The 20,312-nt window shown below is 36.4% G+C and overlaps 1 protein-coding gene across 3 annotated transcripts in view; it reads left to right on the top strand.

Annotated features, from left to right (window-relative positions):
- Positions 1-20,312, top strand: part of PHF14 (PHD finger protein 14) — a 162,319-nt gene that overhangs the window by 102,105 nt on the left and 39,902 nt on the right. For all 3 annotated transcript variants that reach the window (XM_057404730.1, XM_057403056.1, XM_057403890.1), the window contains exon 17: positions 2,666-2,783. In XM_057404730.1, coding sequence (XP_057260713.1) covers positions 2,666-2,783 — 118 coding nt within the window. The remainder of the gene's footprint in view (positions 1-2,665; positions 2,784-20,312) is intronic.

Raw genomic sequence — 20,312 nt, 5'->3', positions numbered from 1 at the left:
CATCTTTAACCAAGGTACAGTGTGTATTCATCCATATTCCCAGCATCGCGCTCTAGGAAGTTCAGAATCAGCGCATTTGCATTCCACAATACAGAATTTGTATTCCAATAAAAAGCAGTACAAAGGAAGTGTTTAAAGAGTTTCATTTTTATCACCATGCAACTTTTTTTATTTTGATACATGAAAATATGCTTTTGGTATTTGCATTTTCTCAGCTGTGCAGATGCAGATAAAGGCAATTAGAATCTGGAAACTTTCATAGAGATATTTTTAACACACTCCAGGAAAATGCAATTTTGCTTCGGCCAAACTAAGCAGCTTTGAAGTGATAAAAATTAATGACAATAAATATTAAAACCATTCAGCTTTAGAATGGCACCTCCAGATCTGTATTTAATTTCATACTGTCCTGGTTGTTTCAACTCAGCCTTGCTAACTCCCTCAGCATACTTCTGCAATCTGGCTGAAGGTGCAGCCAGGAAATAACCGCTTTCTAAACGCCAAATGGAAAAGATGTAAGAAGAGATGGCAAAGTGTAATTTTAAAGGGGAAATATTTTCTTTTGAATATATAAACACTTGTATTTATAGACAATCACTTCAGAAAAAAATCTAAATCAAAGCTGTTTAAAGCCAGATGTAGATTTTAGGATTAAGCTCTGAAAACACATTAAATTGGTCAGAAATAGTGTGATGCTTTGTGTTACTTAGAGGACCCAAACAGTTTACAGGAAGGGAGTTCTGATAACTACTACTCAAATGCAAGCACTTAAGTGAATAAGATTCTAGATACTGAAGTTTAGGTTAGTAAAAATATATTCCTTTACAGATGAGAACATGGAAGCTCAAAGGAAGCTTTATCTTTTGCTGAAGGTCACATATGCTGTTGGGATGTAGGAGTGTAACCTATCTCATCTCCCACTCTCAACTATTTTGTTATTTTAGTATGCCTTTCACAAGAAATAAAGCTGCATATATTCCTGATTGTAAGTAATATATTTGTACATTTGAACTGTTCTGTCTTTAACAGAGAATTATTTCCTCTTTTTAAGTGTTTTCTTTGTCCTGGAATTAGATTGAGTTATTACTAAACAGTCATAAGGATATAGCTTGTAATATAGTATATCCCATTTTTTAAAAATGCCCAAACCATGTCAGGCCAGTGTTCCATAGTCTGGATAGGTAGATTATTGTTTTTAATTTCTACTTAGTGGAAGACAGTACATGTTATACCCTTACCAGTGATCACGTCTTACATATAACTGCTAAAACCAGAAGGCTTCTACAGCAAGCACAGCCTTGACAGCAAGGACCAAAGTATTTACTTAGGTTAAACAGTCATATTCAGGAAACAGATGCTTCTTTTTATTTGGAGACTGGTACTTGGAGAAGGCTCACATGAACATTTTCTTCTGTTAATACAGCAGCATGTTCTGTTAGTTGAATCTTCTGTGCTGCACTGTGTGTTCTTTTGATAAATTATATCCCTCTAGGTTTGATCTGCTGATGCCTGTGCCATGCTGTTTGCAATTTTTGCAGATTTTTTTTTTTTTTTTTTTTTTTGGTTTTGCAGGTTTTGTTGGGGAGAAGCTGAGTGGCCAGGGAAGCAGAGAAGTAAAGTGTAGGGGGTTTCTTAGAAAATTTCATTTTTAAACATTTACTCTATTTTCTGGTTTTTTTGATCTTTTTGTATTGGCTTTAATTCAGAGCTTAAGGGCATTTAATGAAGAGAATATTGCGAAGTAAATTTGAAAAAATCCTGTTTTTTCATACAAAATACAGGGGGATATGCAAATAAAGTGAGGTTCAGTAGTATATATGAAAATCTATTGTTTGCTTTTAAAAGTCTCTTATTTTGAGCAATCATTGTACTGATTTTAAAAGCCTTTCAATAAGTACTCGTTAAACTGTAGCATTTCTTCAACACTGGTACCTTAAGAATAGGTGAACAATAGCTATGCTACATGTTTTGAGCATCTTATGGGGGCTGTACATAGCACAAAACACTAATGAAAGGTTTATTAAAAAGAACATAAAATTGTTGTACGTACATAGTGCAGCTTTATAAGTGAAAGATCACAGTGAAATTCTTTTAAATTAGTGCCCCTTTCCAGAATATTCAAAGTGAATCAGAAATCAGAATATTCAAAGTGAATCAGTGCATCTATTTATCAACCACATAGTCCTTGTTTAAAAAAGTATAATTCATAGCTATAAATAATACTGGAGTTACTGAATATGTGAGCAAACATTTCACAGAGCTTTCCTTGAAAAAGTAGGTGTGTGAAATAGCGTCTTAAAACTGTGAAGAATCAATGTTGTCACTGTCTGAAAAAATCACAGATTTCTGAATGTAAGTGGTAAGGAATGACATTAAAGTAACTAAAAAAATTGAGCTGGTTATATGTTTTTCTAATTTGCAAGTCTCTGAAGTAATGTCATCTGTATAAAATGATGACAAAGGTGATGTATGAGTGTAGGCATCAAAATTAGGCAGAAGCTACTTGAATTGATTGTGTTTGAAAATACCCCTTAGAGAAAATGGATTTTCTGTATCATGATAATGGATCAGGAAATCTTGTTCTGAGAATTGCATGGAAGCTCAATCTAAAATAGTGTAAAAGTACCATTTATATATAAATATATATTTTGGTTTCCTGTTGCAGGTGTGATGAATGCAGGCTTTGCTACCACTTTGGTTGTCTAGACCCTCCCTTGAAAAAGTCTCCTAAACAAACTGGCTATGGGTGGATTTGTCAGGAATGTGACTCTACATCCTCCAAAGTAAGTTAATTCATCCTGTGAAATAGTTGAAGTATTCTGGTTTTAGCAGTCTTACTCAGCATCTGAAGTTTTTGTTGAAATGCAATGCATAGGGCTGCTCTGAAAACCAGTAGGTCATGAAGTAATGATTTCAGATTCTCTGTAAAACAGGTAAAAACCAGAATGTATGGAAAATGGAAATATTTTAACCAATAAAGAGAATTTTACTATCCCAGTTAAATTCTTTCTTTTCATATTGTGTTCTCCCTGATAAAGGAGTGAGCATGGACACTGTATCGGGATTGGTAACATCATTAACAATTGAAAGTATTTCAGGAGTAGCACAGAATGCAAACCTCTAAGGGCAGATAGAGAATGCATGTTTTTTGGAATGAACATTATTTGAATTACTAAAGCTGTTTTTTTCACTGGAAAATCGTATAAAGCTCATTAATACTTATATTGATTGGTATGCCATGGTCAAATACAGCATTGTAAAATTAGAACTAAATTTTTGACATGGATTAACTCTCTTTAGTAATATTGATTAGTATGCTTCTGTAGTATTTTCAAAAAATAAAGATTTTGATTCTTTGTCTGTCTGTACAGATCTTCTTTAGTGCTGGTTTTCTTTTCTATCACAACCATAACCTCTGAAGAGATACTTTACAAATGATTTTCAAAACTGGATTTATAAATTCATCTGATACCTCAGTGTTAAAATAACAAAGCATTCGGAAAGCCTGTAAAATTTTACAGGCTTTTCTGCCACTTTCTTTGTATTTTGCATGTTTTTTTAACGAGTAAGGAAGTATTTGGTTACACAGGGATGCAGTTGTGCAGGGAGGTTGTCATAAGTTACCTGTTAGCATACTTAGATACTTAAACCCTTTCATGATGTTACCTTTAAGACTGGAACATAAAAAATGTTCAGAGAAAGTTATAAATTTTTGGCTTGCTAGTGTCCCTTTGCAACTGGAAAAATATGGTATTCCATTTCACCCCTGGGGGTTAATCAAATCATTTCATCTGTAAAGAGATACGAAGACAGACATCGGAAATTAGCTGTCCACTGCAGTTTGTACATCAAGCAATCTTTCTTGAATACCACTTACATGCAATGGACGTTCCAAGAGCGAATTAAAATTGTTATTGAATTTCTGTCACCTGCTTAAGCTAAAAGGGGTTCTTGATAAGGTTAGTTAAAGTCTTACATCTTCTGTTCTTGGCTTCTTCTGAGTAAACAAAAAAAACCCAGGATTTGTAATTTCTAAATGTATTTTCCAAGAGATTAGCTTGCTGTGTACCATATACAATTTTAAAAATACTTTATCCTTGTTAAGCAAGATTACTTTATCATAAATTAGGTATGATTGACTTCACTTAGTGCAGGGTGTATATCAGTTTTAAGGTGCATGTTGAAAAATACAATGCTCTAAAGGGTAAACAAAGTCTATTTGAAGGATTTATTTTATTTATTGTAAGGATTTTTAAGGACTAAATCTAAATAAAGTCTTCTGCACTTTGAAACATAGACACTTTCCACTGTATTTGAGTGACTGTGTAATGAATATGAAAGATATTGAAAAATTGTCTTAGGGGGACTCCTTGTGGTTTTGTTTAGTCACTTTCCCATAGCTCTTCCACAGAGCTACGCAGAGATATTTCACTGAAAAATATACATTGTTCTCTGGGGTTTTTTTAAGTTCTTTTTTTGTACCTTGTTTTTGGTTTATTCTGTACTGTGTAACAGAGTCAAACAATGTGGTGTTGAGTTAAACTCCTTGCAGCCTCAATGTGAATGTATTTTTTAAAGGATTAGGCTTTTTTAACATACTTAATTTTCAGATTTAGTACTGTCTATGGCTTTAGGATTGTTTATTATAGATCCACGCTTTTGCACAGCCTTTCACAGCCAGGAGGAGCTGATATGGAAAGGCTTTTTTTACCCTTCATTAGAGGGGGTGGTCTCTCAAATGTATACTCAGAGTTCAGAAGAAGAAAACCGTAGAGAAAAGTGTGTTGTTTGCTGCGCTCTGCCTGACCTGAGGATGAATTGCAAGCCTGAGCTACCAGCAATTTCAGTCTCTTAGTCACTCACTAAATCCAGTTTTTGGGGTGTCACAATGAAGTTTCTTGTGTGGGTTATAGCAGCAAAATGGGATTGAATTTCCAGTTTTGGCCAAGGAAAATACTGTTTAGTTTTCATTCCTTCTACTTTGTTTTGATCCAATTTAAATCACTGTTACAGTATACATTTTAAATGTAGCAGTATTGGGCCTTGAAAACGGTAGGTAAATTGTACTGTCTCAGTGACATGAGAGGTTATAGCATGTAGCATACAATGGTTCAGTTAGTGTTTATTTCTAATTACGAATTTCAGTTTTAGATGTTCAGGAAAAGTTGCATACTGCTCACAACGAATAATGTGATTTTGTTTTCAGATTTTGCTAAGCACTTGCAGGTGTCAGCAGTACAAAGGATGTAATTTAGCAGATATAAACATATGCTTTAAATTGTATCTATCGTAGATGTTGGACGTGGTCCATCCATTTTGCTCATACTAGTCACAGAACTCTCCAGAAATTGTGTCAGTTTTTTCACCAGCGTAACATATTCCCATATTACCCTGCCTGTCAAATAAGAAACAGACAGTGACTTTGCTGTAGGGCATGAGGGCAACTGTTTCTCTGTGGGTAATACTAGCTGTCACTTTTATGGAATGGGTGATGCTCACTACTAAGGTCTGACAAGCTCCCTCATCTCAAAAACATTGTAGATTTTGTTACATCACATGAAAGCTGAAGTAAACCTCTAAGCTCTCCATTTCTATAACATTATCTATCTACCCTGTGAAAGGATTATGGTGCGCTTTCAGGATTGCCAAGCAGCACTCTAAATCATAAATTTCCTCATAGTTTGAAACAGTGATATTCAGAATGAATATAGAACCTTATTTTAGTTGGATTTACTAAAAATAAAATGAAATATGAACCAAATTATTTGACATTAGGATGTGGTAATATTCACTAGGAACAAATGTGGCCTGACCATTTGTTCACTATGTTCAATAAGGGCCTCATGAGTTCTCATTATTATTATTAGATGTGGATTGCTTTCTATTGTCTTCCATTTAAAAAGTACTGTTTTAAAGTATCTCCTCCAATTTTAAAATTCTGCAAAGGACTAAGGCAGTAAAGAGTTTATATCATGGGGGTTGCAGTGACTGTCCTAGTTAGGTTGCTATCGGCTCATCTTTGCGTACAATCTGTTTTGCAAAACACTGCAGAGTGTACATGTCAGGTCATTATTTTAGTGCTGCAAGATCAGCTGCCTTGTCTCTAGACTTCTCTTTAGTTTGCTTTTATTTCATCTTCCTGTTGTATTGCATTTTTGCAGGGGAAATAAATTGTCAGTATATATGCATAGAATTCTCATCTAAACCCCTCAGGAAATATTTTCTGAACTACAAATACCTGACAGACCAACCCTGGCAAAGCATATGTTTTTGTACATTGTTTGTGCTTGAAAGCAATCATGGTTGATTTGCTCATTAGCCAAGCAGAATCATTTCTTTGAGTATATCTTGCTTTCACATTGTGAGTAAGCATATTTAGTTGGTCACTGTTATATTAAAACCTTGAATGTAGTATTTGAAATAATGTTTTAAATCAAAAATACTTTTTTAAATGTAAAATTTATTTCAAACATCTTAATTTGGTCAGATGAAGAAAAAAGAAAAAAGTAAGCTATTTAATTCTCATAGTTCATGGGATTTTATTCTAGTAAAACTAAAGTTGGTGGTTAAGAAGGACTGTGAGGAGTGTAGAAGTTTCTGATGGACTCATGAGTTGTGCAGGTGACAGTCTCGTTACGGCATATGGAAACTAATCTTTTTCATTATCCCTTTTTTTTCAAACTGAGGGAGCATTTCCTCACATGTGGAGTTAAAAAATAGTGAACCTCCAAAATCCTGATGTCAGGCTTGCAAAATTCAGGAAGTATCAAAATCAAGGTGGCATGCAGTGCTTAAAGACCTTTTGTGGCTGTATGTGAATTTGCAGCCTTTAATCGCTTCATGCTGTGATATGTTTTTTTTCTATAGGACCCCTGTCTTGTCTGATTTAATTGGCAGGGATCACTAAAAGGGATTAATTTGGGTTGAGTGTTAGGAGAAGATGCTATCTCTAGCTTTTAACAGGCATGAAAACCAAAGCAATGATTTCAGCAAAAGAAAAAAAACAAAGCTTGACCTTATTGAGTTGTGACTAGAAAATTGAATTTTACCTTTGTCTCACCTCAGAGCTCCTGTGAATGCTAGACAAATTCAGATTTTGAAATGCTTAGTGATTTTTTTCTCCTTGTTTGCTGCTGCCCAGCTTGGATCCCTTGGCCCAACATACAAAACTGCTGACTTCTCTGAGCTGCCATAGGCAATAGCATAAGCCATGTTTTGAAACCATAATGATGTGGTCTGCACTACTGCAAATTGAGTAATTTAACAGAAATTATAATTCTTACTCTCTGTGTGTCTTGGCTTCTGTTTTGAAGAATGTCGATACTGCTTCCTTGTCTTAGACATTTTCTGTAGGTTTGGATGAGTTGTTCTCTGGAGCTGCCTTTTCCTGTCCACTGACTACAGGAGGAAGCCAAGACAGCTATCTTAGATTAGCCAGGGTTATAGTTTAGGGGGAATTCTCCCTGCCTGAGTGCACACAGAAGATGATTGAATCAGTGTTGCATGGACAGACTTTAACTGGGCATTTACTAAACGCTTGGAACAAAACATTTCCAGTATAGCCAGTATCTTCTAACATTTTATATATACAAGAAAACTCTATTTGAATACAGTTTATGAGCTTGGCATATGGTGATAGTATATATGCATACTTAGTCATAAGATTTATATGATTTATATAGGGATATAGTTTATCTTTAAAAACAATGTGATTTTTAAATAGTTACATTTAAAACACGTATTTCAAAAAAATAACAAAAAAATATTTAAAGGTCTTTTGTATTAACTCAGACTTCTTTGAATTGCATATTCTGGCAGAGGGTGACTGCAACTGTAAAGAAACTGTGACCCTAATTTAATCAGCTTGCATCACAGGGACTAGCGCATCAGAGCACCTCCTTTGAGAACACAACATACAAACAAATGTGCTGTCACCATGGCAAACAGCATTGCAGCTGAAAAGTGATAAAAACATACTGCTAATAAATCTGCTTTCTGATACAAGCAGAACATAATATAATGCAAAAAAGTTCAGGTTTTATGCAGCATTCTTCAGCTAGAACAGGAGTATTTCAAGGTGTTTTGCAGAATAAGAAATTGCATATTATAATTCACTGGCTGCATTTGTAAAGGTAGAATCTGTCTGCACTTCTACTAGGTGTAGATACTATGAACTATTTCATTGTAAAGTTATCAAAAATGATAGAGTTAAATATTTTTGTGTGTATTCATATATTTAAAGTTGCAGGAGGAGAGTTGAATTCTGCTACATAAATCGGATTAGGACTTTAGTTGCTTGTGTGACGTACAGCAAAAGATGGGGTTTATATAGCAACTGGAAAATACATGGCTATTTTGAAATCGTTGTCTTCCTGGGTTTGTGAGGAGCAGTCGAACATTGGCACTACACTTAATTCCCTTAAAACTGAAGAAGAGAAAATTATCCAAATCTGTAAGGTTGTATGCAGATTTAACACAAGTCCTTGTGTCACTTAGGCCTTGTTTTAAGAGCTTCAGTGACGCCAAGCCTTGGCAAAGAAATGAATTTTGCTGTCAAGATGGTTTAAAACAAAAGGGTGAAATTGCAGTGTACGGTAGTTCTTCTCAGTTGGCTGAAGTATTGCCAATCGTGTTTTAATATTTGCTCCCAAGTGTCATATTTAAAAAAAAGAGTTGGCAAAGCCTCCGTTATTTTCTGGCAAACAGGTATAATGCATCTATGTAATGAATAATTTCGACCATAAAACGTTCCAAAAATAATCAGCCTCAAATTAACTTAAGATGGGGCTTGATTTATGAATAGCAGATAAGATCAGCCTAAAGTTAGTTGGTATTAAATCCCTAAATTAATCCAAATAATCAGATACACTTAGTTGGCAGAAGATTCCCATAGTGTAGATGGGAATTTTAAATTCTTCAAAATTATTAAATTAAATTAAAACTCTTTTAATTCTCAACATCAAAATCAATTCTACCGGTTCCAATACCCCATAGTACTAATGGCAGATCCTCATCATAGACTAATAATGCTTGTAATTCTTCTTAGGTGAAACTTAACTGTATCAAAAAAGTGAAATAAAAAAGGGACAGTACAGTACAAACATTGTCTTTCCCATTACCCTCATTCACTCTTTTTCATAGACAATCCAACAATGCAGGATTTCCTTTCCAAAGCTGAATCTTTGCACACTGTTCTAAGGAAGTTCTTTAACAGGAGAGCAGTAACACCATTTAAAGCCTTCCATAATGCTGAATATTTTATGACAAAAACAGGAGGAAAAAATGCTTCAGATACTACTGAAAAGAGTAATTCATTCTGATGTTGTGATACACACACATGCCTTATGCCAGGTGCCCATCAGAGCTGCTCTGTCATTCCCCTCCTCATCTGGACAGGGGAGAAAAAATACAATGAAAGGCTCATGAGCTGAGATAAGGACAGGGACATCACTCAGAAATTACTGTGATGGGGAAAACAGGGAGATCAGTTTAATTTATTACCAGTCAAATCGGAGTAATGAGAAGTAAAACCAAACTCTTAACACATTCTCCCCACCCCTCCCTTTTTACCAGGCTCAACTTTATCCCCAGATTCTCTGTCTCCTTTCTTGAGTGCCACAGGGGGATGGGGAGTGGGGCTTATGGTTGGTGCATCACGTTATCTCTGCCACAAGTTATATTCCTCCTCAGGGAAGGACGACTCAGACTTCCCCTGCTCCAGCATGGGGTCCCTCCCACAGGAGACAGCCCTCCACAAATTTCTCCCAAGTGAGTACTTCCCATGGGCTTCAGTTCTTCATGAGCTGCACCAGGTGAGTCCCTTCCATTAGGTGTATCCTTCAGACACAGGCTGCTCCAGTGTGGGTCCCCTCCAAAGTTACAAGTCCTGCAGGAAACCTGCCCCAGTGTGGGCTCCTCTCCATGGGCCACAGCTCCTGCTAGGAGTGCACGCTTCCCATGGGGTCACAGTCTCCTTTGGGCATCCCCCTGCTCTAGTGTGGGGTCCTGCATGGGCTACAGGTGGATATGTGCTCCACTGCTAACTTCCATGGACTGCAGGTGGGTATCTGCTCCACTGTGGACTTCCATGGGCTGCAAGAGGACAGCCTGCCTCAGCATGATCTGCACCACAGGCTGCAGTGCATCTCTGCTCCCGTGCCTGGGCCACCTCTTCCCCCACCTTCTTCACTCACCTTTGGATCTGCACAGCTGTTTCTCTCACAGGTTCTCACTCCTCTTTCTGACTGCAGCTTGTTGCACAGGTTGTTTTCCCCCTTCTTAACAATGTTATCCCAAAAGTACCATCACCATTGCTGATGGGCTCCACCTTGGCCACCGGCAGGTGGACATGGGGGAATCTCCAGCACCTTCTCACTGAAGCCACCCTGTAGCCCCCCCACTACCAAAACGTCACCACATGAACCTAGTACAGAAATGAAACAAATTATTTTTTTCAAGAGGCTTTGTAAGTATCTTGCAAATCAGGTTAATACTGAGGTAGTACTGCTTTTTCTGAGTTGTCTTGATACTTTGCTTTTTTGAGACTAAAAGTATGCTTCTGAAGTAAAAACAAACAGTGATGGCTGAAATTAGAAACAAGCTTGGTCATTAATTACTGCTTTGGTTAAAATACATACCCATGTCTGATTTCCAATGGAACACTTAGGAGGTACCTGGTAGTAAAGTACTAGACTTAATTGAATCATAAACACAATGTAGGGATTATACATTTTTAATCTATGTAATTTGAATATACACAATCTGATGTTTAACTGATTAAGCCTCTAGTTTAGATGTGTTTTAGTTTAGCTAGAATAACTACTACCTACCCTAAAGTAGTGGTTAAGGAAGCAAATTCTCTTCATGGGCAGCTGTTAGAAATGCTACTGCTGCTTATAACCTTCTTTAGGTTATGCTTCTAACAAAATCTGCTTACAATGACAGTTTATCTGGGAAATAACTCTTCTACTGAATCATGACTTATACTTCCTAAGCCGTGACAAAATGAATTTACAGCCTACGTTGCCTGCTGCTGTAGTGCTGAGTGGCAGGGAATCTCTGCAGGGACTTACGTGCAATTGGGAAAAATCCAAAAAGCAGCTAGCATCTTGTTTGAAGTAAAGCCACTAAACATGGTTTTATGCTAACACAGCGTGAGGGAATAAAAAGCGAGAGCGCTTTTTCATCCCTGAGCAGCGCCCCGCAACAGGAAGATTTTATACCTTCTCTTTCGTATGCAGCTGTGTGCACTCTCAGAGGATGTGAGAAGGCTGAAAGAGGAATAGTGTGTAGGAAGGATGGGGGAATGCTTGCTCCTTAAAGAGCTAGAGGCTTTCTTGCTTTTGAAAATCAATTTCTAGATATTTATAATGTTGAGCAACATTGACAGTGAATTTTACATATTAAAGATGCTACACTGAAGTGTGAAAGACATGGAGATGGTAGTTTTAACCCAAGTTGTCTGTTTTATGTTCCTTTTTCAGTGAAGTCACAAAAGATACACACCTGTGAAAGTCACTGAACTGTAGCTGCCAGAGCATCATAGCTTACTTATGACATCAATCCAGTTCTCTTCCTACTTCTAGCATTCCTAAAATAATGAGCCTTTTGAGTATTGATAATTAGGGGCTTCATGCTGACAGTGGAGCCATAAACAAATTTACCAATAAACTGTAATTGACCATTACGACTTTCTGTTAAGAACCCTATTGCTTAATTAGTATAACATGTTAATTTTGAAAGCATCTGAAAAAAATTGTGAATGAAACACTTACAACTGACTTTGGAATTTTTTAACCTTTCAAACCTTGATTAAATTCTTGGCTTAGATGGTATAAGCTGCCAGGAGGGCAGTATTAAAAACATTTCCACTGTGCATAATCTTTTCCAATTTGAATATTCATAAAGAATTAAGATAATTATTTCTTACCTAGAAATATATTTCTTGCCTTATGTTTTATGTAGAGCTAGAATGTATGTAATTAAAGAAATATGTATCTTAATTCCTCACTATTCCAACTTTATTACCCTGCAAATTATCTTAGCACATGACCATATTCTATGTGATTGAAGAAGAATTAGTTCTTTAATTGTTAGTCTCTGGATAAGATCTGAACACACTGTCATAGTTGCCTAATTAAGTGCTCATATATACTCTCAAGGTTGATTTTGTTTTAAAGAATTGCAGCCGCATACGTCTCTTAAAGTAATGTACAAATTAATCTACATTAAGGCAAAATCTAATCATATCAATCTAATCTAATCATACCAAACCAGGAGAGACAAAGGGGAGTGGGGAAGAAACCAAAAAAATACCATTTTCTGTAGTGCTAAGCAAGCAATGAATTTTAGCGGAGTCAAGATTTGCTTTATGTCGTCATGTTAGATAGTGGTAGTGAGGTTTAGTCGCCATTCTCAAATAGAGATTCACTTAGTGCCAGCCACATTTAATCACATTTTGCAGAAGACAGCTGGGCATTGCTGATTTGTGCTGTGTCAGCCACTTTCTGTGGAAGAGTGTCTCATAGCTTGAATTTTAGCATTCTGTAGCAGAAAAGTTCACTCGTCTTAAAATTGGCTCAGCAAATAGCTTGTGTGGGTATAGAACTGTAAGAGCATTACAGTCTACCAAGAAAAAACACAAATAAATGGCATTTTAAGATAGCTTCTGAAAAGATTTTCACAAAACTTTTAAAATGTATAGTGCATTGATAAATCCTGTTAGCAATTAAGTTTATCTCTAGATTTTTTAGTAAATGTGTCTTTGGTACGATTGAAAATTATTCACTGGTTCAGTGGTTTGAAAGGTATTTCGGCATGTTTGAGAAGTCTTAAGTGTATTTCAGCTGTGTCAAACGGTAGTGAAGTACTTCATATGTGAAAAACCTTGGAATGTGTAGATAGCAAGATTTGTTCTAGCTACTAATCTCATGAAGTCTTGAAAGGCAGATGGTATCCTTTCAGTTGTGGTATAAATAGCCGAAGAAAAGAAGTGTCAGAAAAGAAATCGCAAGATAACTCAATATTTATGGAAGGTACACACAAGTGTACTTAAGAGTGGGTTAATCACATCACATATTTATTTTTGGAAATAGAAGGGTATCAGCAGATTGATACAGTCAGTGACATAATGAATATGAAATATGTAAGCACTCCTATGCAAGGATATTGTGTATTGAATGAATATGCAGTTTGTCCCACCATTTTCTTCTCATGCATAATACCCCCACTGCTTGTTTAGGTTCAAAGTGTTGCAGAAGGCAGAGAAACTTTATTGCAAAAATGAGATTCTAAATATGGTTTTTACTTGCTGGTGGTAAGGAACTTTTTGAAGGTTATTATAAGATGTCTGGACTGATGTAAAAATAGCTTCAAGAATCGTGCATTTGAAGGGTAATTATGAGAAAATACAAAAAAACTTTGAGATTTGGGAGCTGTGATTCATGGATCTCTTATTAATCCTCTCACTGAAATGATCTACAGACCTGCTGTTGTTTATGTGCATTCTGGGTACAGCATAGACAGAGACTGAAAAGCTGCTTGATATAAAATAGTAAAATATTAGAAGACAAATTGTACCCTTTCTCAGATACCCTGGTTAATATACAATGGATCATTTTACCCACTGATTCGTCTTTCCATCAAAACGACCTGCTTCAGCTAAAGAACAGATGGTTTAAGCAATCCCTTATGAAATATGATTTTGAACCTTTTTAAGAGGAGGAAGAGGGAAGTGAACCAGGGTCTTCCTGATGGTGATTGAATGTGTTCATCAATTAATTTATGGCAGCAATCAAGCCATTGTCTAAAAGTAAGGCAGTAAATGTGTCTGTCTCTCTTTTTTAGTTATTTTTAACTTGGGGGAGGAAATAGAAAAGGAAAGGGGTAGCGGAAGTTTTTAGACCCCAGAGAACTTTCAGTGTAGTGAATCTCAAGAGGAAGAAGGGGACTGTTGATAATCTGGGGTTGCATTACTGAATTCTGAATAAAACTGGTATTTAAAATACCCTGTTGTTTTGAACATTTTTGACTGATTAAGTTTAGATGGATCTACATTTCAGTATGCTCATTTTCATGGATCTTAATCTGAGATATTTTAGTGTGTATTTATCTCAGCATGTTGGTTAAGATCAGGAATGCATTTTTGAAAGCAATCCCCCAGTTGCCACCAGATGGTTCATATTACAGAGTTGTCTCAAGAGTGTGCAACTGGTTCCTGTCAGGGACACTAAAGCTGAGGACGTATTCTGACTGCTAATAGGCATGCTGCCTCTGTGACCAAACTAGTCCTGTCTTTGAAACATGTATAGCATGTCTGGCTGATCCTCAGTACTTGACTGTTCAGCTCTACAGAGCTGGTCCACTCACACCACAGTACTTACTGGTATGAAGTAATGATTAAAACCTCTGTCATGTTTGCTGTATCAAAGGTGTAGTTGTGTTTTAGTTTCATTGACTACAAAAGTTATTAAATTCCTGTTTTGAGAAGAGAATTTGTGGAATTCACGTATCGATAGTCTCAAGGTCAAAACCCTAAAAATTAATATATACATATATATTGCTAGGGTATAAAAGTTTGTATGTTTGTATAAGCGCTGTATGCATATGCTTTTAACTGAAAGAATTTGGACTTCAGTGTTATTAAGCAGCTGCGTATAAGAGTAAGGGACTTGCTGTGTGTTTTCTACTACAGATCAGAAACATAAAAAGGAATTATGTCTGATAGATGTAATTTTAAAAAAAAACAAAAACAAAACCAACAACAAAACAGGGAAAATACGCCTCTTGAAACAAAGCAGTGACATTGATATTTCAAGTGAACTTAGCCTCGTCATTCAATATATCATTTATGGTGTTCTTAATTAGGGAAGAATTAGGTATTTCCAGGCCTTTCTGAGGACGCTTTAAGCAGCAGCAGTAGTTGTGACCTTTCAGTTCCTGTGGGCTCAGCAAAAGATGGCTGATTAATGTCACATCTGTGTCAACTGGGCTTGTTCATTCCCTTTTTAGTAAACAGCCTGTTGTCAGTGTAGCTCAGTTTGTCAGAATAAAATAGCCTTGTGTTTTAGCTGGTTACTTTCTGTTAAAAAAAAACAAGCCAACATGTATCTCTATTTACTAGTGTAAAGTTATATGGAAATTTAATTGCTCTAGTGACTAGCATCAATGAGTTAACTCCGTGGCACCCATAAAGCAGTATTCCTAATCAGTGTTAGAAGCTTCTTAAAGAATGTCCTTTAAGTTCTCTTAAAAAGAGATTTTTTTAATTTGGCACATTCAGATGTTAGAGAGATCTGAAATGGAGGATATAAGAAACACTTTTATAAAAAGCTTTTCTATAGATAGATGCATTCTTTCAAAATATTTTTATAGCCTTGAATTAATGTTTTAGTTTTCTGCTTTATGAGTTGAAAATAAATTATGATACTTTTTAAGAAGAGAGGGAGAGAAAGAGGGAGAGAAAGAGAAAAGCAGAAAAATAATGGCATAGAAGGAGAAATGTGGGCACGCACATTAATAAGAATAAGAAATTTCCACTTGGAGGAAAACATAAACCCTTATAGGGGAGAACGGAGTGAATTAAGAAATAGGTCCTGGGCAGAGTGGAAAGAAGTATATGGAGGGCACACAGCCTTCCTCCAGAGCAGTATTTACAGAAAACTTCTGGAACACAGGCAGATAAGTGGGTGCCATAGACAGGAATTTGAGGGAGCTATAAAACTTGCGTAATAAACTTAGACTGTACAAAATGACTTACTGGGCAATCCTTTATTTCATCTTGTTACTAGAAAAAATCCTGGAAGTGGGGAGAGATGAAAACCAGTCATGATTTAATAAGTAGCCTTTGACAATTTTATGATGCTTTTGGTGATCACACATTTTAATATCGCTCTGTTTTGCATTATGTTGGGAAAATCTGGACTTCAAGGAGTTGAAAAGCAAGAATCAGTGCTGATGAAAATGTAAGGAGCTGAATAAATATTACTTAAAGGACTTCTCAAAGGGGAGGAAAAAAATCAACCCTATGAATGAGCTGACCCTGTCTTGAGAATTAAGTTAGATGGTACAATTTAAAGCTTTGTTCTGACATCTGACAGACACACTCTGCATGCTGATGCATAATATCTGAAGATTGTGTGCTTGAAAGAAAGCCTTTTCTGAGCTACATTCTATTTTTGTTATAATAAAGCAGCTGCTTTTTGGAGCAGAGATCTTCTCAAGTGCTCAATCTTCTAGTTCAAGTTAAGTGTTAGCCAAGTATTGTGAGCAAATTTTGTGTATGCTTTCTTGCAAACTGCTGAAGTGCAGTAAAGCAAATTACTTTGACCATAAATTGTACAATATACAGCTTGACCCTGTGAGGTTAAAGTAAGTTTCCTGCTGTACCTTAGTCCAAAGTGGTCCCTGCCTAGCAATCCAAGAGCACAGAAAGTTTGGGGCAATTCAGACATGATTTGAAAAGAAATGCAGATGGACTATGTGAATGGATTACTGTGGTCTGCCCCTGATCATTTCTGAAGGGAAAAAAAAACAATTGCTTAAGGAAACAGAGAACTGCAGTCCTGAGTGTAGCCTTACTAATGGAGCAATTGCAGCTGCAGCACTGCCTTCCATAAGTAATAGCAAGTGGCTCTGTATGGTGGTTGTTTAGAAAATCTTGTTAGGTGTAAGATGTCTGTGTCATTCTGTAAATATGCTGGAAGTCAACAATTGCACTTATATGCAACATACATACAGCTGCACAGTAAGCACCACACTTAGTGGCCGTAGATGCTTATGATGTGTTTCAGAATTTGGTTTGCAAGTTTTGGGTGTTGGGTTTTTTTTTTCATAGACGTGGGGGAGTGATCAGAGAGATCAGAGCTGTACAAAATGAACACAAGGAAGAGGAAATATCCTGGTCCAGCAGTAACAAATTACATGTGTATTGTCTTAAGGAGCTTTTAGAACTCCATAAAAGGACTTAAAACTTCATATAATATAAAATAGTGACAAAAATGCCTTCTAGGGTATGGTATATGCCTGTCTGTAACCTAATTCATAATAAGAAAAAGCAGCTGAACAATGTATAGGAAGAAAGCAGTACAAACAATAAAAGAGAAAACAAAAAGGAATTACTCTTATGTGCAGTGATAATGGCATAGTACAGCAGTCTTGTCAATATATTAATATCCTGCAAAAGGATATTTGTATAAAATCTGTTGCTCTGGTGCACCAGATAATTAGCAGATTGTGCAAGACATGGGAGATTTCTCACAAAAAGGACGGATATTGGCATTTTCCCTTTACTGAAGAAATTCTAAAAATTTCTGGTGGTGGTGTGCATGATTGTACAGAAATTTTTACCAGTAGTTTAAGCCATCATGTAACCGTGATCAGTGGCTCTAATCCATGACAGTAGCAGGAAAGTTGTATTCCTTTGCATTATACATGCGAGATGAGGTTAGTGTGGGGAATCTACATTTTGACGTTTAATTTCTGGGTTTGTATTCTAATGTGATTTTGTTAATTATGGTGGTTTAGGAGTTGATTTTGAATACTGTTCAGAGAATTCTGGAGTCAGAAAAAGCAGCTATTGAAAGGGTAGCTGAAAGTACAGCTTTTGAATGTTGGGACATAATGAATTATGAAAAAGTACAAGGGAAATACAATAATCTAGGAGAGTTTGATTTGAAAGGCGGAGAATTCAGTCAAAGAGAGGTAAGATTGGTACACTGGGTAATGGAAATACAGAAAATATATGTTAGAAAGGGGAAACTAATTCAGGTTCCAGAGGTCAGTGAATAATACCTTTAAGTGATAAAATGTTCTCCTGTTTGCCGTTTCTATTTGCATGTGATAAAGTTGGATGAATAAATATGGAAAACATTATTTTGAGAGTACTCTTTCTAGCTTTAAATATATGTACATTATTCTTTTTCCATTGAAGAAGGCATGCAGAGAAAATGTGTGACCATTTCTTTTCATACTTTGTTCAAACACTTCTAGTAAAATATTGGCAATAGTAGCACGCCATTCTTATTATAAAATAACAGTAAAAGTGGGAATGTATCCTTTGACACTTGGAAATGCAGGTAGATTTCAGACATGCAAGCTTGTTTTGTCAGCGCTTTGGTTTACTGAAACATGGATTATAAATTGAAACAGACAGGTATTTGTTGGAAACTTCTTGTAACTTTGTACCTTGAAACTTCTTGTAACTTCTTGTACCCTAAGGTCCTTCGCATTGCACAATGTGTTTGAATTAAAAAAAGAGTAGTGTGAGGCTAAAGGATGTAATTGCTCTGGAAACAGATAATTATAAAAGGCTTTTCTTTTGTTTCTGTCTTTAAAAGAAGGCCGAGGGTTTAGAACTAGGTTAAGGTTTATTACATGAACTGAAGTAGTTTCAGAGTCAGCTGGGAATGAGATCCTGTGCTAACAGTGTATAAACACAGAAGTCATGGTCTCTTTCTCAGGAGAGAGAAAAAATTGCCAAGGACATGACAATGGTGTTGCCTCTGTGACTGGCAGCGTAGGAGGTTAGCACATGTACGCTGAAGGTTGCATTTGTAATTTCCTGTCTTTGGAGAGGGTAGAGGAAGAGAGGACATGGTCAGATGTTGAATAAAATCAGCATGAGGAGAGTGACAAAGGCAAACAGAAAGAAGAAGGGAAATTTTACAGCTGTGGAGCATGACTTAAAAGTGCAAAGCCCACGTTTTTATCTCATTAACAAAGGGTAAAATCCTAGGAATGGCAGTGATTGGTCTTGCATATGAGTCAATTGAGATAAATGCTAAATTTTTCCCGTGGAATTTACTTTGTCCACCTGTGAAGTGTGGAGAACAGCAGATACCTTGTCTTCACCAGATCTTACCAAATTCTGGCTTTCAAGTATACCCCTGGGATGCAAGAGAGGGTAAGGATGGTAGGACCAGTCAGTCAGCTGGTGAAGGGCTGTTCTGTGGTCTGGGCTAGAGAGGCACCTTTGGTCTCCCTCAGGAGGGCTTTTCTGTGCAGCACTGAAAATGATACGCTGTGAGGCTGCCAACACTTTAGCACTTTGATAAAAATGTGCTAATTTCTTCCCTTAGTCCTTCAGCCTTAAGAAGCTGCCTTCATGTTGCAGAAAGAGCTTCCTCCTCCCTCCCTCTCTTTTGTAAGTCTAAAGGGGGACAAATATTTCTACTCTGTTACTGTTAGAAGTCTTTGTTAGTAACTTTTGCTTCCAATTCATTACTGCAGTCATGTTTTCACAGCCTGGTGTGAGAGATAAACCCTTTGCAAATGAAGACAGCATCCATTTTCTTTCTACCTCAGGCCACACAGAATTGATTGAGGTAATAAAATGACAGTAACATGTAATATACTGACGGCTCTTTAATTTGAAAAGGAGTTCCAGGCTGATTCAAAACTTGTTTAAAGCTAATTTATGACTTGTGTAATTTTCAACTGGACCAAGGTAAAGGATGGTACATGAAAACTGATTCAGAGTTAACATAATATATTCAAACCTGTCAGCTTGAAGTCATTTATAAAGGGTTTGTGGGTTGATTTCTTTCAATTCTATTTTGGTTTTGTTTTAAAGTAGCCATGACAGAAAGTTGCTTGGCTGATATAAATACCATTGTGAGACACTATTTCTCCATCATCTTTCTCCAAATGCAACTTCTTATGCTTTCTAGCAAAGCATTTCATGCACACTTTCAAAAAATATGCATCAGTTCTCCATTTTCTTCAAAATCAGCAGCTGTGTTGTATGTTTCTGTTTTGTGTGGGACATCTGTGCTGATGGTAACATGGATTGGTAAAAAATTACTGTATTTCCTTACCATAATGTTCACTTTGAACATTCCTTATGAATATACATGTCTGTATATAAAATTCTGTGTAATATTTACTTATGCAATGCATATGTGTATATGTGTCTTGATACTAAATTTATTTGGTTTTTAAGAAACCAGAAGTAAAAATAGTGAAATCTTCAAATTAAGCCACAATATCAGCATAGCATGAAATGTGTTTTTCTCTGAATTCTATCACTTTTATGTAGCTCACAAATCACATCTGTATGCACTATTGATTTATCAGCATACTGTATCAGTGATGCTTCTGCTCACAAAAGGGACAAAGCTAAAAGGCACATGTTTGCTTCTGTTGCAGTGGATGCAAATAGCAAATACACCAAATGGGAGGGAGGGGAGAAAAGAACTGAATGCTTTCAGAGAGGTGCTACAGTTCGATGCACGTCTGATTCCTCACCTCCTACCAGTCATTGTCTCCTTTGATCTTTGCTGACTAAATTAAAAACTAAAATAAAATCTTGACAG

This window comes from Pezoporus wallicus, unplaced genomic scaffold, assembly GCF_028554395.1.
Source record: "Pezoporus wallicus isolate ANWC-B61680 ecotype Strahan unplaced genomic scaffold, APGP_CSIRO_Pwel_v1 contig_7099, whole genome shotgun sequence".
In the NCBI taxonomy this organism is placed as follows: Eukaryota; Metazoa; Chordata; class Aves; order Psittaciformes; family Psittacidae; genus Pezoporus; species Pezoporus wallicus.
Note: the sequence above shows the minus strand (reverse complement) of the source record. Positions and strands in the feature narration are given on the sequence as shown.